Genomic DNA, 25,104 nt, shown 5'->3' with positions numbered 1-25,104 from the left:
CACCTGAGATCAAAAGTGTCAGCCAGGAGATGGGCTCCAAGGAGAAGGAACTCTTTACAGCCCAACAGAGGGAAAATGATGGACTATGGTCTCGAGAAAAGCAAGAAAATGTTAAATCAAGACAACAAGGTGAGACTGTTCTTCAGAAAGCCTGCAACAAGTTAAACTTCCAGCAGCAAAGTACATGAATGCGAGTTTTCTCAAATAGTCACAGTCTCCGGGACGTGTTACTGATAACAAAAAAACAAAAACTCATCCAATCTTCACATCAGCAATGTTATCTCACTATTTTATGTTTTACTTCTCTGATGATACTATTGAGGTTGTCAGGTTATTTCCCATTTGTATTATAACTTTTGCAAATTGCTTGCTCATGTGTTTTACTCATTTTTCTGCTAAAATATTTATTATTTTCTTATTAATTGGTGAGGGCTCTTTACATATTAAAGCTCTAAATCTATTATTATACTCTGTAAAAACTTTTTGGGTTGTTGGCCTTAATGAAAGGCATGTTGCCCGTGTGTGTATACATCAACAGCATAGCAATGTGCAGACTCTCATTTTAGCATATAAACTTCTGACAATTTACCTTAAGGAAACAGTCTTAAATGAACACAAGTATTTACACACATGTGGATAATATACTAAGCAGCACTGTTTACAACAAGAAATAAAGGAAATAATCCAACAATAGAAATTTGACTTAAAGCAACACCACTGATAATTATATCATTATGGAAAAAAAGCACAGGAATGTTTTAAGATATATTAATAAAAAAAGTAAGCTACTAAAACAAAATTACCATATGATCTAGCAATTCCAATCCTGGATATATATCCAGACAAAGTGAAGTCGCTCAGTCATGTCCAGCTCTTTTTGACCCCATGGACTAGCCTGCCAGGCTCCTCCATTCATGGGATTTTCCAGGCAAGAACCATGGAGTAGGTTGCAGTCTCCTTCTCCAGGGTATCTTCCCGACCCAGGGATTGAACCTGGGTCTCCCACACTGTGGGGCAGAATCTTTACGATCTAAGCCACCATATCCAGATAAAACTATAATTCAAAAAGAGTTATGCACCCCCTATGTTCATAGCAGCACTATTCACAATAGCCAAGACACAGAAACAACCTCCATGTCGACAGGTGAACGGATAAAGATGTGGTATATATATATACAACGAAAGACTACTCAGCCACACAAAAGAAGGAAATGCTGCCACCTGCAGCAATGTGGATGCAACCGGAGATGATCACGCGAAAGTGCAGAAACAGACAAATGTCAGATGATATCACTTACATGTGGAGTCGAAAACACAGCACAAACGAACCCATCTACACAACAGACACGGACTCATAGACCCAGAAACAGACAGGTGTTTGCCGAGGGAGAGGGGGTCAAGGTGGTCAATGAGTGGGAGACTGGCGTAAGCAGATGTCAACTTTTACACGTAAAATGGATAAACAAGATCCTACTGTAAATGTATAGCACAGGGAACTATATTCAATATCCTGTGATAATAATGGAAAAAGAATTTTTTAAAAAAGAATGTATATGTGTAACAATCACTGTACAGTACAACAGAAATTAGCACAACAGAGCAAATCAACTAAACTTCAGTATCTATTGGTTTAAAAAAAAGGTTGACTATGATCCCAGTTTGGCTCTAGATTAGTGATCACATCATCGTGATTATCTGGGTCGTGAAGATCTTTTTTGTACAGTTCTTCCGTGTATTCTTGCCACCTCTTCTTAATATCTTCTGCTTCTGTTAGACCATTTCTGTCCTTTATCGAGCCCATCTTTCCCAGACATCTTGGAATGTGAAGTCAAGTGGGCCTTAGAAAGCATCACTATGAACAAAGCTAGTGGAGGTGATGGAATTCCAGTTGAGCTGTTTCAAATCCTGAAAGATGATGCTGTGAAAGTGCTGCACTCAATATGCCAGCAAGTTTGGAAAACTCAGCAGTGGCCACAGGACTGGAAAAGGTCAGTTTTCATTCCAATTCCAAAGAAAGGCAATGCAAAAGAATGCTCAAACTACCGCACAATTGCACTCATCTCACATGCTAGTAAAGTCATGCTCAAAATTCTCCAAGACAAGCTTCAGCAATACACGAACCGTGAACTCCCTGACGTTCAAGCTGCTTTTAGAAAAGGCAGAGGAACCAGAGATCAAATTGCCAACATCTGCTGGATCATGGAAAAAGCAAGAGCGTTCCAGAAAAACATCTATTTCTGCTTTATTGACTATGCCAAAGCCTCTGACTGTGTGGATCACAATAAACTGTGGAAAATTCTGAAAGAGATGGGAATACCAGATCGTCTGACCTGCCTCTTGAGAAATCTGTATGCAGGTCAGGAAGAAACAGTTAGAACTGGACATGGAACAACAGACTGGTTCCAAATAGGAAAAGGAGTACGTCAAGGCTGTATATTGTCACCCTGCTTATTTAACTTATATGCAGAGTACATCATGAGAATCGCTGGACTGGAAGAAACACAAGCTGGAATCAAGATTGCCGGGAGAAATATCAATAACCTCAGATATGCAGATGACACCACCCTTATGGCAGAAAGTGAAGAGGAGCTAAATAGCCTCTTGCTGAAAGTCAAAGAGGAGAGTGAAAAAGTTGGCTTAAAGCTCAACATTCAGAAAACGAAGATCATGGCATCTGGTCCCATCACTTCATGGGAAATAGATGGGGAAACAGTGGAAACAGTGTCAGACTTTATTTTTTGGGGGCTCCAAAATCACTGCAGGTGGTGACTGCAGCCATGAAATTAAAAGACGTTTACTCCTTGGAAGAAAAGTTATGACCAACCTAGATAGCATATTCAAAAGCAGAGACATTACTTTGCCAACTAAGGTCCGTCTAGTCAAGGCTATGGTTTTTCCTGTGGTCATGTATGGATGTGAGAGTTGGACTGTGAAGGCGGCTGAGCGCCAAAGAATTGATGCGTTTGAACTGTGGTGTTGGAGAAGACTCTTGAGAATCCCTTGAACTGCAAGGAGATCCAAACAGTCCATTCTGAAGGAGATCAGCCCTGGGATTTCTTTGGAAGGAATGATGCTAAAGCTGAAGCTCCAGTACTTTGGCCACCTCATGAGAAGAGTTGACTCATTGGAAAAGACTGATGCTGGGAGGGATTGGGGGCAGGAGGAGAAGGGGACAACCCAGGATGAGATGGCTGGATGGCATCATGGACTCGATGGACGTGAGTCTGAGTGAACTCCGGGAGATGGTGATGGACAGGGAGGCCTGGCGGGCTGCAATTCATGGGGTCACAAAGAGTCAGACACGACTGAGCGACTGAACTGAACTGAACTGATGATCCCAGTTTAAAGGAAAAACTACGCATACAACAAAATGTAAGCAGGATTGTCTCTTGGTAGTAAAATTACAGGTAAATGTAAAGAGATTTTTTTTTGGATTCTGCCCTGTTTCCAAATATTTTATATTCAATAAGTATGGCCTTTGTATTGGAGAGGGGTGGAAGAAAAACCTAGTGACTACTGTGGTAATGGTTTTATTATAGCTACTCTTCATGGCAGTAGTATTTTTGAGTATCAGGGAAAAAACTGGCCTAAGGAAGGAAAACAGGAAACTCCCCAGGGTCAAAGGCCAGCACAGGGAAGTGCTGAGGAGAGAAGGTGGCAGACTGAGCTTTCTCCAAGACTGTGAGAAAACCCAGGGATTCTAGACTCTGAGCCTAGGCACCACACTGCAATCAGCCCCCAGCGCCCACCCTCTGGGCTCCAAAACCTGGACCCTTTGCTCTAAGGTTGCGGAGGAGAAACACAGCTTTTAGAATCCTTCATCCAGATCCTGGGTGAGCAGGGTGGGCTTTACAACAAAGTCACAAACAGAAATCACACATTAAGGAGGCTGCTCGTGAAACTACTAATGCAGAGCCACTCAGCCTGCCTATGACTGACAAGTAGTCTTGGACTGGCTCAAACACTGTGGCTCAGATGGTAAAGACGCTCCTGCAATGCAGGATCCCTGGGTAGGGAAGATCCTGGAGAAAGAAATGGCAATCCACTCCAGTAATCTTGCCTGGAGAATTCCATGGACAGAGGAGCCTGGCAGGCTACAGTCCACGGGCTTGCAAAGAGTCAGGCATGACTGAGCAACTATCACTCTCTTTGGTTGGATGCTATTCAAGAAGTTCATCAAGACCAACCAAAATAAAAATGCACCACTGGAGGGCTGCAGGGAGGTGGCATGGCTCTCTGGCATGGTGGGAACAGGGGAGACATGCACCCTGTTATGGCAGGTGGCACCTTCGAGGTGGGAAGTGAGCAGGTGGGTTGGGCTGCCTTTGCCAACATGCTCTTCACCATGCCGCGGTACTCTTCACCGTGAAATAGTATTCATCCAACAAGCAATGTATTCTCTCACTGCAAACAACAATAGGATTCTGGGACTGGGGTTCCACATATTGAAGCACAGAAAGACAGGTGAGAAAACCCAGAAGTCCAATGCAATGAAAGAGCTAGAAACATGTGGCCCTTCATCCTTCCCTTATGATGGTATCAATGTCATATCTAATTAATTTCCCCTATGGTGGCTCAAATGGTAAAGAATCTGCCTGCAATGTGGGAGACCCAGGTTCAATCTCTGGGTCACGAAGATATCCTGGAGAAGGGAATGGCAACCCACTTCAGCATTCTTGCCTGGAAAACTCCACGGACAGAAAAGACTCCCATGCCCCAGTCCACAGGGTCGCAGAGTCGGACACAACATAGCGGCTAACACACAAGACTGAAAAAACTCACGGTTAAAAATAAAACATTCTAACATTCAGCATTCAGTTGGCACTAGGAATTTATTTCTGTGAAGGCAGATTGGGCTAAGTGGCAGTCAGCCACATTATTATTCATTTCTTTTAAATGCAAGTCAATTTAATATGAAAGCCCACCTTCACATTTAAAACACTTATTCTCTTAAAGGGCACTTTTAGCAACTGAATAGAAATCAGCTAAACACATTCAAGTGGCAGTAGAGGCAGAGATTAGCATTTCAGACGGTCTTTTATTATGTTCTTTAAATCTTTAGGGACTTCTACTCCGAGGAACAAGAGGATCTCAAGAAAATGGGTCTCACCAGGTCTCTCCAGGCAGATTGCAAAATATCAGCAAGTTCATGCTCGCATGAAACAAGCACAGGATGTTTAACAAATGACCATTCAGTTCCTGTAACTTCTCCCAGTCCCATCCTTGTGTACCAACCGGTTTATAATCCAATTTAGAAAGATGCTGATTCTTGTGCCCATTTCTTTAAAGGTTGGTATAAAGCACAGGGCAAGAAAAAGCCCCAGAACTATAGCAGATACTCTTCCAAAGGGAACTTCTTTGACATCACAAATTCAAACAAAAGAAACCCTCCCCTCACCATTTCCCAGAGCGACCTAATAAGACAAATGATTCTTTTTTCCTATGAAAGATGAATTCCATAAACAAAATACATTGCATCACCAATGCCTCATCCATGTGGTTAAGTCTTTTGTTTTTACACAGCAACAGTAGTTCAGACTTGCTTATACAATCAAAATCAGCACTTACCCATTTGTTTAGAAATTAAACACTTCTGCTGCTCAGGGAAACCTGAGGAAAACAGCAAAACCCCTGTTTTCCTCAGGCTTGAAAAACTCCTCCATACAAAACTTTCAGTACTGCGATCATCGTGAAACTTTTAAACGCTGCAAATAAAGAGAAAAAAACCCTACCTTGGGTCTCTCTTGCCCCCTTCAGCTTTTGTCCACTGTAAATGGCTGCATCTTTAGCAGTCCGGGCTGCAAGCATCTGAGCCCACAGACACAAAAACGGGCTTTCTTCAGCTCGCTGCTGTTCGCAGTCTTTTATGTGGTGTCTTGGGCCCTGCTTGTTCAATTCCTGATTTTACTGAAAGAAGTCCAGCCTGGCGAGGCTGGGGCGGGAGAGCGACTGCCCAAGAGACTTTCAGCCATAGAAGCAAACAAATCACCTTCTACGCGCCAACACGTGTGCGGAGACATTAGGAAGGTCCAGAAAGTCTGACTTTTCAAAGATGATTAATATTAAAAGGAAAAAAAAAAAAATGTCCCGGGACAAAACGCCACAATTTAGTGGTGACCTTGGAAACTCCACCCTGAGAACAGCAGCCCTCCCTTGAGCCCTGCTTCATTTATGGCTATTTATCCTGGTCTTTGCATTTGGCTCCTGAATGGTTGCCATGACAACCCAGTAAACAGGATTCAAGTGACCACTGAGGGGTTTAGTGGGATTGTTTTGTTTAGGGAGAAGAATGGTAGCTTTAAGGCTTCCCCTGCTAAAATTTCCTGCAAAGGTAGAGCTGTCTTTTCTTAGACTGTGGTTAGGTGATGTTCTCAAAAATCAGAGATGCAGGCGATGAGTGCTCTGGTTCCAGGAGAAGAGGTGACAGGAGTCGCAATCAGAACGACAGGAAGAGTTCTGGAAGGTTACTGCTTCCAAGAGGGCTTTGTCCAGTATGGATGCAGAGAAAGGCTGCAAGACTAAGTGAATGCAGGGCGGAGTCAGTCTGATAATCCAGACAGTTCTAAAAAAAAAAAAATCCTGGCTCCTGGATTCTCCTTTGCTTTCTCTGTGTCTCCATTTCTTCATTTAGTCTCTCTTCAATAAAGCAGTGGCTCAGTGGTAAAGAACCCGCCCGCAATGCAGGAGATGTGGGTTCGATCCCGGGGTCAGGAGATCCCCTGGAGAAGGAAATGGCAACCCACTCCAGTATTCTTGCCTGGAGAATCCCATGGACAGAGGAACCTAGGAAGCTACAGTTCATGGGGTAGCAAAAGAGTCAGATACAACTGAGTGACTCAGCAACTATAAAGCACTATCAATCAGATTGTGCACCACAGAAACGTCATTCTCAATCTTTATCACTTGGCCAGGCAATCGAAACTATCCTATTCTTATAAAATATTACCTGAAAAAGTGCTCACCAGGTTGTAAACAGATGATGAACATTAATATTTTGACACATCATGATGGTACGCCTTTGTCAAAACTCAAAGAATCTACAACACAGTGAACTTTAATGATAATTTTCCATTCCAATAATAATGGATCCATATTGGTTCACTAATGGTAACAAATGTACACTAACGTAAGAGGTGCCTAACAGGGGAAATTGTGTGTGTGTCTGTGTGTTGGAGGGGAGAGTAATATGGGAACTCTTTGTACGCTATGCTCAAATTTTCTGTAAATTTTAAAATATTCTAAAAAATAAGGTTTATTCATTTTTTAATTTATTTTTAATTTGGAGGATGTTGGTGCTCAGTAACGCCCAACTCTCTGTGACCCCAGAGTCCACAGGCTCCTCTGTCCATGGGATTCTCCAGGCAAGAATATTGCTTCTCCACGGGATCTTTCTGAGCTAGGAATCAAACCCAGGTCTCCCGCATTGCAGGCAGATTCTTTACTGTCTGACCCACTAGGGAAGCCCTAAGTTTCAACTGGAGGATAACTGCCTTACAATACTGAGTTGGCTTCTGCCACACATCAGCATCAATCAGCCACAGGTGTACATATATCCCCACCCTCTTGGACCTCGCCCCACCCTCCCCACCCTACCCCTCTAGGTTGTCACAGAGCACCCCACTGAGCTCCCTGTGTTAAAGAGCAATTTCCTATTAGCTGTCTATTTTACACACGATAACGTACATGTACACGTTTCAATGTTACTCTCCCAACTCCTCCCACCCTCTCCTTTCCCTGCTGGGTCCAAAACCCTGTGCCCTATGTCTGTGTCTCTATTCCTGCCCTGCAAATAGGTTCATCAGTACCATTTTCCTTGATTCCATGTATTTGGGTTAATATAAGATTTTTTTTTTCTCTTTCTGACGTACTTCACTCTCTATAAGAGGCTCCAGGTTCATCCATCTCACTACAACTGACTCAAATGTGTTCCTTTTAAAAAAATAAATTAAAATGTTCATCCATAACCATGTCAAAGGCTAAACGGAAATTTAAAAAAAAAAGATTAAGAAGCTAGTTACAACAATCTTCCAAAAGTATTCTATTTAAAACTAAACTCTGAAAGGAGGAGGTCTGGACAGAGTCTGAGATTTTCCTTGATTCAGCTTAAACTGGGGGTTAAACTTGTGAGGATGAAAGGAGCATGTTTTTCACCCCACACATGAAGTGCAACTATGGACTGTTACACACTGAAGTGTAGCTGTTTCATGTCCCTGTTACCTCATTTAATACCCACAGCTGCTCTCGTAAGTGAGGCTTCCCTGGCGGCTCAGACAGTCAAGAATCTGCCTGCAAAGTGGGAGACCGGGATTTGATCCCAGGGTTGGGAAGATCGCCTGGAGAAGGGAATGGCAACCCACTCCAGTATTCTTGCCTGGAGGATCCCATGGACAGAGGAGCCTGGCGGGCTTAGCAGGCACCTTCACTATGCACATTTGGGAGAGTAGGCAACAACCCCAAGGCCATACGACTGCTTGGTGATAAGTGGCTGGACGGACCGGGCACACACACCTTTGTCTTATATCAATTCCACGCCAGTGCTTTAGGGGCCTTTGCATCTGGGCGGCTGCGCAACCACCTTCTCAAATGGGTGGGGCCTCGGGGTTTCAGACCTCCCCAGACCCAGGGCACCTTGCGCCCCGTGTCTCAGCAGCAGTGGAGAAGAGCCGCCTGTGCCCTTGGTGCAGCGCATGAATGAATGACCTAGTCACCCAGGTTCCAAGGGTGACCCGGGAGCACGCAGAGGGCAGCTGGGGACATGTGGGGCAGAGGTAAGAGCAGCCGTGGGAAAACAGCTGCACTGAAAAGAACAGGAAAAGCAGAGGCGTGAAAGACACAAGCAGAGTTAAGAATAAGGCGAAGCTCTACCAAACCCAGCTGTCCTCAAAAGCCTAGAGATACTGCAGTTTGATGAACGGATGTGCGATGGAAAATTCTAAGATAACATTTCTTGCAGGCGGCTGGTTACTAGACCAGGAAAAATGTATACTTATTCAGAGCTTAAAATATTTGACATACTCATATGAATAAATATTTGCCATTTTACTTTCATCTCAAGTGACTGGATAAAAATCAGCAAATGGAAGATAAAGAAGTGCAGATTTCTTTCAGTATGAGTGAAGACCTTTCTCATAAATAGTAAGGGCATAAAAAGAAAGAAAAGATAACAGGGTCCCTTTAGGTGTAAACAAAGAGTAAATTATCTGTTCCTGAGGATTAGTTTAGGAAAAGGGAGGTGGATCCTTTGGTGTATCATTTAAAGGGGACAAACAGATCATATTTCATCAATTCTTTATGCAAACATGTTCCTTTCTCCGTACGCCTGAATGTGTCCATGGCTTGCTGACATCCGAACAGCCATCATGATGCAATTCCATACCCGCATGTCCATGGATTTCATCACAGCTTTTCACTGTCTTTGAAAATCACAGGCACTGTTGGAACTACTTGCACTGACTCCAGCTGGCCTTTAAATGTAGCCTAAATATTCCTCTTTAGAGTCAAAGAAATGGAAAGTCATTTTATCTGCAGAAAGGCCTAGAAATGGAGCGACAAGGTGTAATTCTTACCAGCAGAGCAAGGATCTGTGGTGGACGAATGACCCCCATTTTATTGACCATTTCAAGGACCCCCCCTTGCAAAGCAAAAAGCAAGTGCCTGGAGACAGGACAGCGTGGTGCTCTGGCTAAGTGGCTTAGGAACAGCTTCTGCTTTTAGAATGATGTATAAATAATGGTGCCTTTACAACCATGGGAATCTTTGAGTCAATAAAATACGGTAATAGATAATGTTTGAACTGGATGATGTGTAATTCTAGAAAGTGAAAAGTGAAAGTCTCTCAGTTGTGTCTGACTCTTTGCAACCCCAATGACTATAGAATCCATGGAATTTTCCAGGCCAGAATACTGGAGTGGGTAGCCTTTCCCTTCTCCAGGGGATCTTCCTAACCCAGGGATTCCACACTGCAGGTGGATTCTTTACCAGCTGAGCCACAAGGGAAGCCCAAATTCTAGAAAGTTCAATCAAAATGCTAAAATATAGCGTTTAACCTTTCAGGTTCAACTCTTGTTATCCAGCAGGTTTGTAGACCCATACCTCCTCACCAAATCCTGGCAGAGAACACATTCCCTAGGGGAATCGCACTTAAGAATTTGAGTGTCTGCGTATGAAGCAGCAAGCCTAACTCTCAATATTTGTGAATGAGTCTCCTATGCTGTGATTGGCTCTTTCCAAAGGGCTCCAGATCCTAGGGGCAGGGGACATTGCCTCTGAGAAGGGGTCATCTGGGAGAGAGAAAGATAGCATATTAATACAGAAAGGATGAACCATAGTAAGAACATCACTGTAATACTGACCTACTGGTTTAACCCCAGGGTAACTTCCGACTGCAGAAATCAAAGATGATCCAGCAAAAAACAGACCAGAAATAACTAAACTAGAATGAAACCTACAGCAGTAAGAATTAAAGATGGTGCATAAGTCTATCTCTGGCAAAGTCAAGTATTCACACACCATGAGCATCATCATGGTGTCCTTTGACGAGCAATTTAATTCAACATTTACTGAGCACACATGAGGGCCTGGATGTGGACTGGGCTACACAGCAGGGTGCAAAGAAGGAAGACACAGCCAGCAAAGCTGTACATGGTCAAGATCTTTTGTATTTATGGAATACCTTATTCAGAAAATAAGCCAGCCAGGGCTTCCCTGGTGGCTCAGATAAAGAATCTGCCTGCAATGCAGGAGACTTGGGTTCGATCCCTGGGTCAGGAGGATTCCCTGGAGAAAGGATTATGAGTACCTACTCCAGTGTTCTTGCCTGGAGAATTAATTCCATGGACAGAGGAGCCTGGTGGGCTACAGTCCAGAGTCAGACACGACTGAGCGACTCACTCACTCACTTACTCAGAAAACAGCACTGGTGTAGAGAAACCAAAGCCTAAAAAGGAATGTAAAGGGTCACTGGAATAAACTCAGAAAGGCTCGTGAGAAACAAGATGAGTAAAATGAGAGGAGAAAAGATCTAGAAAGAATAAGACAGGACAAAACAGTCAATGTAGGAAATGCACTATAATAGTATCAGAACTTTCTAATATGTGGACTCTGTTAAAACAAACAAAAAACCCTAAGGAAAAATATAGCAGGCAGCATTCCTGGGGACCACACAAACCTGAATCCCTAGGACTAAATGTGCCGGATTCATGAAGCCATTCATCAAATCACGATGCCTCTGGAAACAAAAGGCTCCAGTTTCCGTAACACTACATGGCACTCTCAGTTCGTGTGTGGTCCTGAGTGTTGTCTTAAAGAGGGACCAGTGGCTGCATGAAGAGAGGGACACAGGTCAGCAGGACTCACTTAAGGGGAAAAACTGGCCTTCTCTGAAGTCTCTAGAAGATGACTTCGGTGTGAGACGGTTGGGCCGTCCTCCTATCTCGGAGCCTGGAGACGGTGCTTTAAGACAAGGCCATCACAGCCAGGCCGGCCCTGTGTGTCCAGATCCGCTGTCCTACTGGATGTTCCATTTTCCAGCAAACGTGGCTGCAGTCCAACTCACAGCCTGCAGGGCTTCCCTCCTGGGACGCCTGGTCCAGCGCTCCCCTTGGTGTGGATACCCCTCTTCCCTTAGAAAAACTTGACTCCACGCAGCCACCTCTGCTAGAAGCTTCCCCACAGAGGCCCACAGGGTCAGGGCCATTCAGTTGACCCATATCCTGCCTTTTTAGAGCAGACCTGATAGAATCTTTGAGGATACACTTATGTGGGGTTAAAACTTTAGGTGACTCTACAGGAATCAAAGATACTTCTGCCTAGAACCCAAGAGCTCTTCACATCAAAAGACAGAAGAAGAGTGGGGAACGCCAGCCAGGTCCTTTACATTTCCTTTTAAGCTTTGGCTTCTCTACCCCAGTGCTATTTTCTGAATAAGTGAGTGAGTGAGTTGCTCATGGCCTCTGACTCTGCGACCTCATGGACTGTAGCCCACCAGCCTCCACCGTCCTGTGAATTCTCCAGGCGAGAACACACCCTGCCTCTCCTGCAGCAAGTGGGCCTCGCGCTCGGGGCTGCGAAGTGCAGAGAACCAGTTCTCACACCCAGGAAGGCTCTCCTGATATTTATCCGTCTGTTCCCTGCTTTAATTCTGAACTGGGGAATGTTAATAATGGAATTTTCTGACTAAAATTACTTGCTGAAACAACAAGCAAGGAGAGAAGACAGAGATCACAGGCCACAGGACACCCTGGGGGAGAAATTCTGAGGAGGCAAAGCAGGTTTTCCCTGGTACCGATATCTCCTGGGGTTTGTCTGGACACATCTGGCCAGAAACTACTACTGCCTAAGCAAATCACAAAGGTCTGTCTAGTCAAAGCCAAGGTTTTCCCAGTGGTCAGGTATGGATGTGAGAGTTGGACTATAAAGAAAGCTGAGCACCGAAGAATTGATGCTTTTGAACTGTGGTGTTGGAGAAGACTGTTGAGAGTCCTTTGGACTGCAAGGAGATCCAACCAGTCCATCCTAAAGGAGATCAATCCTGAATATTCATTGGAAGGACTGATGCTGAAGCTGAAACTCCAATACTCTGGTCACCTGATGAACTGACTCATTGAAAAAGACCCTGATGCTGGGAAAGATTGAGGGCAGGAGAAGGGGATGACAGAGGATGAGATGGTTGGATGGCATCACTGACTCGATCGACATGATTTTGAGCAAGCTCTGGGAGTTGGTGCTGGACAGGGAAGTCTGGTGTGCTGCAGCCTGTGGGGTCACAAAGAGTAGGACACGACTGAGCAACTGAACAACAACAAGCAAATCACAGTAGGAAAAGGCTACACAGTCACATCACCAACTGAAAACTGTCTGACGGAGAAGCCTGCCTTCCATAAACTGAAGATTCTCAGCTGACAGGAGGACTGCACTCCCCAGTGTCTTCTGAGGCAAAGAACTGGCTGCAGGCCAGCCCCTACCAAGAGGTATGCCTTTATTTTCTTCATAACTTAGTGCCAGGAGGACTTCCCAGTGACGCTAGCGAAGTGCCTTCTATACAATACCTAAGGTTAGCTCCAAATCATTCACAACAAAGGCCCACAGACTATTATAGCGGAACTGACAGAACTGTTCCAGCAAGTCAGTTATATTCTCCCCGCTTACACCAGCTTTTCAAAGCAAAACACATGGGCTTCCCAGGTGGCTCAGTGATAAAGAACCTGCTTGCAATGCAGGTGACACAGGTTCGCTCCCTGGGTCGGGAAGATCCCCTGGAGGAGGAAATGGCAGCCCACTCCAGCATTCTTGCCTGGGAGAGCCCATGCACAGAGGAGCCTGGCGGGCACAGCCCACGGAGTCGCAAAGAGGCGGACACGACTGAGCACAGACACGCAGGACTTTTTTATACCAGTTTTTTCAAAGCAAGACATAAAAATCTCCAATAATGAAAACCCATAATATTCCCCAAAGAGGATTTCTAGACACTTCAGGCCAGGTCTCCATCCTGAGTGTCACACTCTTGCCAAGGGGAGGACGCAGCCTGTAACACAGGCCTGGGGTGCATAAGCCGTGTATACATGCTCGCCGGGAGCCTCGGATGTGTTGCACAGGTCCCTAAAAGCATCAGGCAGCTCCCCCACTTTTCCTGAGGCCACAGACTTTACAGCCATTGTTCTCACCCCCTCTCGGGCCACAGAATTGCCAAAAGGAACCTTTAGAAACTGCCAAAACCCGTGATCTATGGTCCTAAATGATGTACAAAACAGCTCCACATACATACATTTTTAAATACATCCCCAAGACGTCTCTGGTGGTCAAGTGGTTAGGACTCCATGCTCCTACTGCAGGGGGCACGGGTGCCACCCCTGGACAGGGAACAAAGAGCCCTCATGCCAGGGGATATGGCCAAAAAATAATACATCCTCTCAAGGCCCCCTGATGAATGTCTGACTTGAGACAGGTATGAGATGAAGCCTGGAAACACACACTCCCCATGACTGGGCAAAGACAAATAAAATTTTCCCTGTGACATTTCCAGAAGCATTCATCTTTGGACAAAAGTAATAAGAAACTAAAAATGAAGGTTGTTTACATACATTTCCTGTATCATCACCAGGAGCACTCCAACATGTCCAATGGAACTAAACAAATGCTAAGAAGTGAAGAAGTGAAGTCGCTCAGTCGTGTCTGACTCTTTGCGACCCCATGGACTGTAGCCTACCAGGCTCCATCCATGAGATTTTCCAGGCAAGAATACTGGAGTGAGTTGCCATTTCTTTCTCCAGAGGATCTTCCCGACCCAGGGATCGAACCTGGGTCTCCTGCATTGCAGGCAGACACTTTACCTTCTAAGCCACCAGGCTAAGTGAGTCATAATTTACCTTTCCCATAGTCTAATTAGACCCTTCACACTTGGTATCACACCTACATCTTAGGCCTGAAACAACTCAGTTCTCCTGTCTGACTTGCTGGGTGCCTTTAAAATGGTACCGAGATGCGTTTTCAAAGTCTTTGACAGTCCTGTCCATCTCCTGGCGGGTTATTAATTAGTGCCTGCCATAGGTCAGGAGGTAGGAAGGGCTGTGAGCCAAGAGAAATAGAACTGGAAGCTGGATTGGCCCCCTTTTTTTTTTTTTTTAATGCAAACATGAAAGCAATTAGACACAACCAAATCTCAGTAAGGAAAACTAAACATTAAAAAGAGGCAGTTTCTTCAACATTCTGAATGAAGTGCTTTCAAACAGGCCTAATTTCAAAAGTGATTACAATTTACAGAAAAGAACTAACTCCATGCCATCCAAGTGGGAAAACAAAATCACGGAGGACCAAGGTTTTACAGTTAAAATTTCTATCCTTATAAATAAGGCCTGGCAAGGCCGGCCCCCCTCATTTCATTGAATCTAAGATGCCAACGACTGTAAAACTGCACAATTACTTCATTACTAAGAAGAGAGAAGAAGTTCCCAATTAGACTGTGGTTTGCCAAAAAAGCTGTACATTGTATCTCAATACCCATGGCCTTAAATTTGGGACAAACATGTAGGTTCAAATTATGGTATTATTGGGACTTCCTTGGTGGTCCAGTGGGTAAGACTCTGTGCTCCTGGTGCAGGGGACCTGGGCTCCGTCCCTGGTTAGGTAACTAGATCCCTGCACACCTGCCTCAACTGAGAGTCTGCATGCCTCAATGAATATCCTGTGAGCTGCAACTAAGACAAAGAACAGCCAAACAACTATTTTTAAAAAGATATATAAAAACCCAAATTATGGCACTACTAACGTTATCCTTGTTGTAAAAAGAGGAAAGAAACACTGGCAGAGGTTAACAGCTCCTCTAAGTGTAGATGCAAACACAAAACTCCTCTATCCATCGTGCAGATACTGCCAATTAGGGTTTTAGAAACCGTGAAAGTGAAAGTCGCTCAGTCGTGTCCGACCCTTTGCAACCCCATGGACTATACAGTCCATGGAATTCTCCAGGCCAGAATACTGCAGTGGGTAGCCTTTCCCTTCTCCAGGGGATTTTCCCAACCCAGAGATCGAACCCAGGTCTCCTGCACTGGAGGTGGATTCTTTACCCAGCTGAGCCACAAGGGAAGCTTTATAAAGCACAGCTGCTGCTGTTGCTAAGTCACTTTAGTCGTGTCCAAGTCTGTGCAACCCCCACAGACGGCAGCCCACCCGGTTCCCCCGCCCCTGGGATTCTCTAGTCAAGAACACTAGAGTGGGTTGCCATTTCCTTCTCCAATGCGTGAAAGTGAAAAGTAAAAGTGAAGTCACTCAGTTGTGTCCGAATTTTAGCGACCCCTTGGACTGCAGCACACCAGGCTCCTCCGTCCATGGGATTTTCCAGGCAAGAGTACTGGAGTGGGGTGCCATTGCCTTCTCCATAAAGCACAGCAAAGGGATATAAACCAGCTGACATGGGACATGGTTCTGTTTAACTTTTATGTTGAGCATAGTTGATTAACAATGCTGTATTAGTTTCAGGTGTACAGCAAAGCGATTCAGTTAATACACATACATATATCTACTCTTTTTCAAATTCTTTTCCCATTTAGGTTATTACAGAACATTGAGCAGGCTTCCCTGGGCTATACAAAAGGTCCTTCACGGAACACAGCTATGTTTTAGCTATTAACTTTCAACATTCTGTCCAAAAATAACACCTAGGTATTGTTAAGATGCTGTTATTTTGTGATAATCTAACACATTTTATTAAAAATTGGAAAAATGAAAAGACGAGCTACTAATTCAACTGCCAGACCTGATGGACCGTAAGTCATCACAGATCTACAGAACCACAATCTCAGTCACTTTAGGCCACACAAACGACAAATGCTCCCCATCACACCTCAGAGTAACAAACCAAACAGATTACAATCTCCCCTTGTTCAGTTTTTGATTCCTAGACGACAGAATTCAAAATTGTGGTTCTTAAGAAAAAACACCTTAAATTCTAAAGAAGAAATGACTATAGTATTAAGTCAGAGATAACTGGAAAATTAAGATAAAAGATCCGCACCAACAGTTATGGACACCAGCATTAGGGACCATAGGACAAGTCTCTCGGGAAACAGTCGAGGTCATATTCCTTATCTGAGTCCTCATGAGGATGGCATCTAGTTCTTCCCCACGAGGGGCCTTGACATTATTATTTTGTTGAGGGATTTCCTTTCTTCACAGGGCTAACTAAGAGCAGATGTTTGCCAAATCAAGATCGTGTCAATTCCTTAACAGCACTTGAAGGCAAGTTACCCATTTAGCCTTAGACAGAGCAGCTCTTTTCACCTAATACTAAATTTTCTTAATTGAAGACAAAAGGAGATGGAGGTGGCAGAGCATGAGATGGTTAGATAGTATCACAGACTCAATGGACATGAATTTGAGCAAATTCCGGAGACAATGAAGGACAGGGGAGCCTGGCTGCTGCAACCCATGGGGTTGTAAAGAGTCGAACACAACTTAGAGACCAAACAACGAATTTTCTTTTCTTTCTTCAGATAGATTCTCTGTATAAAACGCACACTGTTTCTGATTAGGACATGGCATTGAAAAGCTAAAACTGAGAGCCCAGACACTAAAACTTTTGATGACAGGAGTCCTCTGATTAGTTACAACTAACTAAAGTCCCTGAAATCCATTATGTACTACATAGAATGCAGACCCTTTGTCATGTTTAACAATAAAGCAAAAGAAAAAAAAATGAAATTTATTGAAACAAAAAACACACCAATCATTTCTTCCAAAAGGTATATATCACATTCTGGAGCTTGCCCAAGAATCTGAAAGCAATGCTAAAGGAAAAATGCGAAGGTTTCAAAATCTTTCCTTTTAGACTAGGTTTCTCTAAAGTGTAATGACATCATTCAAAAGCAAATAGGTCCAAAAGACAAAGGGATTTTTTTCCCCACTAAATGTTATAATAATGTCAAATCCAACCATCTATAATGAAAGAACTTTGGAGAAATCAAATCAGCAAGTAGCCATGCTGGAAAGCAGTGGCCTTAAATAAGACAGTCTCAGGGGAGAACTGTCGTAAATCTTACCTTCTGCATGTTTGGCTTGATACAGCGAACAAAGAAAGGATTAGAGGCGCTTAGCGTTGCCATTAAGGAATGCAGGGAGTCCTGTGAGAAAGAAAAAAGTATAGGTTGATTTGGTCTCTTTCTATGTCTTTAAACTTCTCAGCACCCTAGGCACTCATCAGAAACAAGAAAACACAAACCTGAGGAATGATAGTGATTTTATTTTTAATCATGTCACTCTAATAAAAGTATTATAGTTGTCATAGAAACTATTTCACATATGCAAAGCTCATTTGTTACTTCTTTGATATATACTGGAGTGGATAGCCAGTCCCTTCTCCAGGAGATCTTGCTGACTGACCCAGGGATCAAACCTGGGTTTCCTGCATTGCAGGTGATTTTTTACCATCTGAGCCACCAAGGAAGCCCCTTTGATTTTTAATCATGTTATTCTAATAAAATAAAGGTATTATAATTATCATAGAAATTATTTCACATATGCAAACATTTATTACTTCTCTGATATAATACCATTAAAAAATACTATTCTGTTAACCAGCAAAAAATATAAAAAATAAAAATAAAAAATACCCTGGGATATTTTAATGTTTATACAGAAAACCTGAGAAGTATCAACTCTCCTTTGGAGTTGTTCCTTCTCATTAATTATTTCCATGGAAATGACAGCTTCCACAGTGACAGCTTCTCACTGGTCTTTGAACCACGATCTTTCAATCACCAGGCAGATCAATCTCCTGTAATACTGCTGTCTTTTCTTTAAATTTTTTTTTTAAATTGTGAAGAATTTTTAACATTTACCAAAGCAGACAGAGCATGTAAGGAGTACCCGTCATCAGCTTCAACTCCTGGCTAATCTCATCTCATCTGTTCCCTGCTCTCTACACACCACACCCACTTCTAGCAGAAAAGCAAATCCCAGACATTGTGCTGTTTCATCCTTTAATATTTCAGTATGTATTACCAAAGGCTAAATACTTTAAAATGTTACAGAGGTAACCACAATATCATTCCTGAAAAGAATTAACACATATTTCTCACTATCAAGATGAAAAGGTACAATGAGTTCAGGATTCATTTTTAAGTACTCAACTGTCTCAAATTTCATAATTTTTAAATGGTTTATTCTTTGAAATCAGAATGCAAATAATTAGATCCATGCAGTGCAGTTGGTTGATATGTCTTTTCAGTCTATTTCCCTCAGTCTCTAAATTTGTCTGTTTCTTTTTTATAATTTTGCTGTTGAATAAACTGGATTGTCCACTACATTGACTCGTTACTTCTGTGCTCAGAAAGCCTTAGGATTTCTCACAGATGACGGAATGTCCTGGAATTCATGGCCCCTCATACTCTAGTATCCATTTATCATCATACAAGGAGTCCAGTCCTCTGGGAATAGGACTCATTCTTGACTTGGGACCCTGCCTCCTGCCTTTGTCTCTACCTAGAAGCTCAGCCCGTTCTCTTCCATTGCCTGATTCCTAGTTCAATTTAAGTCACCAACATCGCAAAGTCTTCCAAGACAACTCCAGGCAACACTGACTTAGAAAAAGACGACATAATGACCCCACTGGATGAATAATGGCCTACGGTTGAGAGTCAGATAGACTCAAGTTCCATTCAAATCCTAGCTTCAGTCCTCGGAAGGACTGAGCAAGCCTCCATTCCTCTAAACCTCAGCCTCTTCATCTGTAAAATGGGGACAATAATACATACTTCTAAGATGATGAGCCAAGTGAACAAGATAGCATATGTAAACGTATTAGCCCCATGACTGTAACATAAGAGTATATAATAAATGGCAGCTGTGATTATTAAGCTATTATTAAATTACATCCTATCAGGCTCACACCTGCCAGTACTGTCAGCAATGGGACTGTGAGTGGAACTGATCCCCAAACACATCAAACAACAAACCTCACAGAGCACCCCCCAACCCCACGGCATCCAACTGAGTAGCTACATGAAAGAGAGTCTCCCAGAGGGCAAATTTAATAAAGGTCTGATGACTGACATGCCTCCATTCCCCCTCATGTACGGATCTGGGGGTAAAACAGGACAATTAAATTAGAGAAATGGCCTTCTTGAGCTCTGCCTCTAAACTCTCTAAAAGGCTTAGATATTTATGATGCAAATAAGAACATTCCTTATTTTCTCTGAATTCTGGACATCTGAACAAGGTGACTGACACTGATCTTATTTAACCATGCACTTGGTTACTCTTCCTAGTTATGATCCTGTAAACCTACTGAGGAAAATTTTTTTAAAAATCCAGACACAGGAAGAAATATACCTTATATGCACCTGAGCCTTTAAATACAAATCAGAGCAATCCCAAATAACCAAACAGTCCTTAAAAAGAATGACTATTTCATAAACATAGAGTAAGTAGTTATTTATCTTTAATAAGACAAAAAAACCCTTTTTTAAAAAAATCTGGCTCAGGAAACAAAAGTATATTTTTCTTCCTAAAATCCTGTTTTAAAAGGATGACAGAAAACAAGTAAACCCTTTCATAGACCTCATAGATGCTCATTCTGACTATAAGTTCCTAAAGTCACAATAAAGATGGGTCCATCCAGACCAGCAGCATAAACTAACCTTGAACTGCGAGCTGACCGTGGGCCGCCGGTGTTTGCTTCCACATTTCAAGGTATCCTGGTTATTGCGGCTGGAAACGTGTTCGAAGAGGTCATAGATGAAGTCGAATCTGTGTGAGCAGAGAGCAGGAGGGCCATGAGGGGTGCACACCCAATTATTAGGTGCTCGATCACTATAATTATAATGCAGGTTCCCACTGAAAATAACACACCAAGGCCTGCATGAGCTAAGACAGTGTTCCAAGATTTCACAGCCACCACCGCCCAGGAGCTTCAGGCACTGAAGCAGATGTAGCCGCCTCGGAGTGCTGGAGTCTCACCGGGGAGAAGAGGACGTGTGAAAATGACCCAGGTGACCAGCTACTCCGGAGCTGAGCTTTGCAACCCAGTGGAAGGAAGTGTTTCCCTTGTGCAACTCGGTGTGGCGAAGATACAGTCAGTTAACAGGTAGAAGGGCACCAGGCTGGAGTGAGACTGACTTGGTTCAATCCTGCCGTCCCCTCTGACTTGGATAAGATGCTGGTCTCTCTTCACACCTGTTTTCTCACTTGGAAATGGGAGTCATTTTAGGATGTAACCTAGGAAGCTGGGGTAAGGATGAAATGAGGAAATGGAGGCAAAAGGCTGAGTGTGAGGCCTGGCTCATCTTAAGTGTTGATGATCACTGTTGTTATTATTAAAAAGTTCTAGAAAATCTATTGCCACTACTGACAAAGTAAAAGACTTCTCAGGAGCTTTTAATTTATATTTTTGGCTGCACTAGGTCTTCGTTGCTAAGAGGTCTTTTCTCTAGCTGCGGCGAGCAGGGGCTACTCCCCAGCTACTGTGTGTGGGCTTCTCATTGCGGTGGCTTCTCTTGTGGACCACAGGCTCCGGGGCACATGGGCTTCAGTAGTGCAGCACTCAAGCTCAGTTCAGTTGCTCAGTTGTGCCCGACTCTTTGCGACCCCATGAACCGCAGCACGCCAGACCTCCCTGTCCATCACCAACTCCTGGAGTCCACCAAAACCCATGCCCATTGAGTTGGTGATGCCATCCAACCATCTCATCCTCTGTCGTCCCCTTCCCCTCCTGCCCTCAAGCTCAGCAGTTGTGGTTTGTTGGCTCTAGAGCATGCAAGCTTCAGTAGTTGTGGTGTGCTGGTCCAGTAGTTGTGGCTCGAGGGTTCTAGCACAGGGCCTAATTGCTCCAAGGCAGGTGGAATCTTTCCAGACCAGGGATTGAACCCGTGTCCCTAGCACTGGCAGGCGGATTCTTATCCACTGCGCCACTAGGGAAATCCTCAGGACCTTTTTGATCTTCTTTGAATGGAAGATGTTCTGGGCTATAAAAACCAGGGGTCATGGGTGTAGTGGGTAATGGCTTTGCTAGAGCCAGGAGAGAGACAGTCTGGCTTTCGCATCCCATCAAGGGGACAATGAAAGTGCTTCCCTCATCACTTCTCGTTCTGTTCAACTCTCTCTCACTTTTGTCCTTGGGTGATGTTTCGTTCATTCTTGCTCTTCGAAGTTCTCTGTACTTTGAGCACTTTGGAGAAAAGCTTTGGGTGCTGTTAAAATGTCCCACTGGAGGAAGAAACAGCAACCTAGTCTGGTATTTTTGCCTGGGAAATCTCATGGACAAAGGAGCCTGGTGGGCTACAGTCCATGGGGTCGCAAAGAGTTGGACGTGACTAACGAGACGGAGTGCAGAATGTTACAGGTGCCAAAGGCAAAAGAGAGCAGAGAGGCAAAGACACCAAGCCTCTCCTTCTGCAGAGAGAAACCTGGGCTAAAACAGCGCTCTTGCCTCCAATTCCACTTAACGTTATGATGGCAGCAATCAGTGGAAGGCCATCTTGCTGGCCTCCAGGCCTCAGCCCTTCTCATCACCAAATGTTCCATTTAACCTCAAGACCCCGCTTTTACTTAAATGGAGCAATTTAAATCTGCTTTGAGAGAGAGGTTATCTGCTGTGGTTAAAACATTGCCCTTTTTACAGGTCTGAAAACGCACCTAAAAATAAAAATAGCTGATAAGGTTGTAATTAGGGAATCTTCATAGAGGAGGGTTAAGACACATTGAAAGATCAGCCACTTCCATCCTGGGCTTCTAAGCTGACACTTAAGATGGGTTCTCTTCACCCCAATTCACAGCTATCTGAGCGAGAGGGTGGCCACCTGGGACTTTCATTTCTAAAAGTATTACAGCTTTTTAGTGACTGTGCTACTTTCCTTCCTTAGATATTGAAAATTTGTGTTAGAGATTCACACTGGATCTAAGACACATATTGATGACTTTAAGGGCTGTTTCCCCCTCTTTCTCTCTCACAAAGCCTCCTAAAAGCAGGAAGCCTCCTGGCTTAATATATACGAACAAATGAATTCATCATCAAAACTTTTCAGCATATTTTCCTTAACTACTGATTTAATGATGTGAATTTACAATTCATGAATGAATAAATGAATGGGTAATTTTAGCTGAATATTTATATATTTATTTCTCTTGATAACCCTTACACTAACTAGAGACATAAGGTCCTACAAGACCTGAGGCTGACATCAATTTAACGCATAGCTCTAAGCTTGCTATGAAGAAACTAGGTCATGCTGGTTAAAATCTTAGATTCTTGAACCAAGCAGAACAGATCAAATCTAGTTGAAGAATCCTGGGCAAGTCACTTAACCACGCCATGCCTAATCTCCTCACCTGCATAACAGGATGAATAAAAGTACCTAATTTATGGGCTTGGTGTTCCAATGCCACCTCATTAAATGGTAGCCACTGCCACTAGGGCCATTCATATATCTCTCAGGTCACTTTATTGATCAAATATTGTCCAGGGAAGAACACAGACATCAAGTTGCCCCCATATTAAGTTTTCCTGTGTTTGTGAATTAAAAGCATCTGCACAGACATCACTCTGACATCTCAGAAAAGAGACCAGCGCACCGGCTTTCTCTCAGAAGGTTGAGAAGATCGTCCCTGAACGTATCCCTGTTCTTCTCCAAGATGCCCCGCACGTCATACTGAACCTGGTTTGCAACAACAAATGAGAAAAGGAAGAACTGGTCAAAAGAATCATCTCAAGTCAGAAGCATCCCCTTTAAAAGCTGGACCCATCATTCAGTATATTTATGATCAGCTTCTGAAATTACTATTGTCTAAATACCAAATGGGCAAATATCAGCCGGGATCTTGATTAAGAAGTTGCCTGTCTAAGGGTGTGGGGAACCCTCCTACACTGTTGGTTGGATTGGTTCAGCCACTATAGAAAAAAGTATGGAGGTTCCTCAAAAAATGAAAAACAGAGTTGCCGTATGGCCAAGTAATCCCATTCCTGAGCATCTATCCGGACAAAACTCTAATTCCAAAAGACAAAGGCAGCCCTATGTTCGTAGCAGCACTATTTACAACAGTCAAGACATGGGAACAACCTAAATGCCCAGCGACAGATGAATGGATCAAGATGTAGTACATGTATATACAGGGGGATACTACTCAGCCACAAAAAGAACAAAATGCCATTTGAGGCAACAGGGATGGACCCAGAGATCACTGTACTAAGTGAAGTAAATCAGAAAGACAAATATCACAATATCGCTTATATATGGAGTCAAATGACACAAATGAATTTATCTAAGAAACAGACTCACAGCGAGAACAGACCCGTGGTGGCCAAGGGGGAGCAGGGTGGGGAGTCTGGGATTAGCAGAGGAAAACCGTTACATGTTGAATGGACAAACAGGGTCCTACTGTATAGGGTGGGGAACTATACTCAATATCCCGGGCCAAACCCTAATGGGAAAAGTATATATATGTGTGTGTAACTGCATCACTTGGCTGTAGAGCAGAAATTAACACCATACTGTAAATCAATCACACTTCAATCATACAAATTCAAACAGGAGTTACCTCTCCAGCATAGTGTTTCACTCCAAAATTGTTGACTGCAACTCTGGGCTTCACATAAAAGTGGTTATTCTTAAAAAAAAAAAAAAAAAAGTAAATGCCCAATTTCACTCACTGATTTCCTCACAGTATAACTACAACTGCCAGTGAATACAATTTCAAAATCCACGACATATAAGAGCTTTGGGACACATCATGTGATCCACTTCATCAAAATCATGCAAGCCTGGTCTGTGTCATTACAGTAGGTTAAAAAGGTTAAATTTTATACTCAAAGTAAACGTGGGCATATTCTGACAAGTAGCCTCAAATCTATGCCTTTGGCTTATTTCTATTTAGTTCTGGCAGAGCAAAGCTTCCGTTTGAGAGAGAGAAAAAAAAAATCAATGTGAGTAACACCGTGGGGCCAACAGCCCCTAAATCTGTCCTATATCATCTTAATCCACAGATGAGCTGCCCAGACACAATGAGGAGTTGGCAGGTGTGGACATACAGCATGCTGATTGTGCAACTTCTCCAGTAAGGTGCTATCAGTGGCTTGAGGAAAATGGCTTTCTTCATTGATAAGGGCTAGGAGGCCAAGTTTCTAGAAGAGAGGGGAAAAAGAAAGGTTAAATATGAATTAAACATTGAATTTTTGCCTCTAAGTACTTTTACAGCTCCTTTCCTCTCTACTCTCTATCAAGTGGTAAAAAGGGCATAGTTTCTCCGATTGAAAAATTCAGAATGACCCACTATAAAGAACTCCAAACTCATTCCACACTGCAAACACTGAACCCCCTGCAATCTGGTGACCAGAACGTTTACAATCGGCCAATCCACAACCGGGAGGGCAAAGTTTCTGATGCTGACTTAGAATCTCTGGGAAGCCACTCTGCTCACTGTTGATCTTAAAATATCGACTTCAAAGAGACAATGGGCTTGAAGCAGCCAAGTCCTTAAATTCAACCTTGCACAGTTACATGTATGCTTCCAAATGGTCCATTGTGTTCTAAACATTCACATCTTTCATGTGCGTGTTCGTACAAGCTCTTTTGTTCCCGTAAATATGAATCAGCCCAGCTGGACACCCTTGGGACTGTAACA

At 43.4% G+C, this 25,104-nt stretch overlaps 1 protein-coding gene across 1 annotated transcript in view; it reads right to left on the bottom strand.

Moving 5' to 3' along the window:
* Nucleotides 1-25,104, bottom strand: part of MYO10 (myosin X) — a 262,216-nt gene that overhangs the window by 71,761 nt on the left and 165,351 nt on the right. Inside the window, exons 15-19 of the mRNA XM_069556123.1 lie at nucleotides 24,512-24,604; nucleotides 24,022-24,090; nucleotides 23,059-23,141; nucleotides 20,130-20,238; nucleotides 17,532-17,612 (exon numbers count right to left, since the gene is read on the bottom strand). Coding sequence (XP_069412224.1) covers nucleotides 17,532-17,612; nucleotides 20,130-20,238; nucleotides 23,059-23,141; nucleotides 24,022-24,090; nucleotides 24,512-24,604 — 435 coding nt within the window. The remainder of the gene's footprint in view (nucleotides 1-17,531; nucleotides 17,613-20,129; nucleotides 20,239-23,058; nucleotides 23,142-24,021; nucleotides 24,091-24,511; nucleotides 24,605-25,104) is intronic.

Source organism: Ovis canadensis, chromosome 16 (genome assembly GCF_042477335.2).
Source record: "Ovis canadensis isolate MfBH-ARS-UI-01 breed Bighorn chromosome 16, ARS-UI_OviCan_v2, whole genome shotgun sequence".
Classification (NCBI taxonomy): Eukaryota; Metazoa; Chordata; class Mammalia; order Artiodactyla; family Bovidae; genus Ovis; species Ovis canadensis.
The sequence above is the reverse complement of the archived record's forward strand: the minus strand, read 5'-3'. Positions and strand labels throughout refer to the sequence as shown.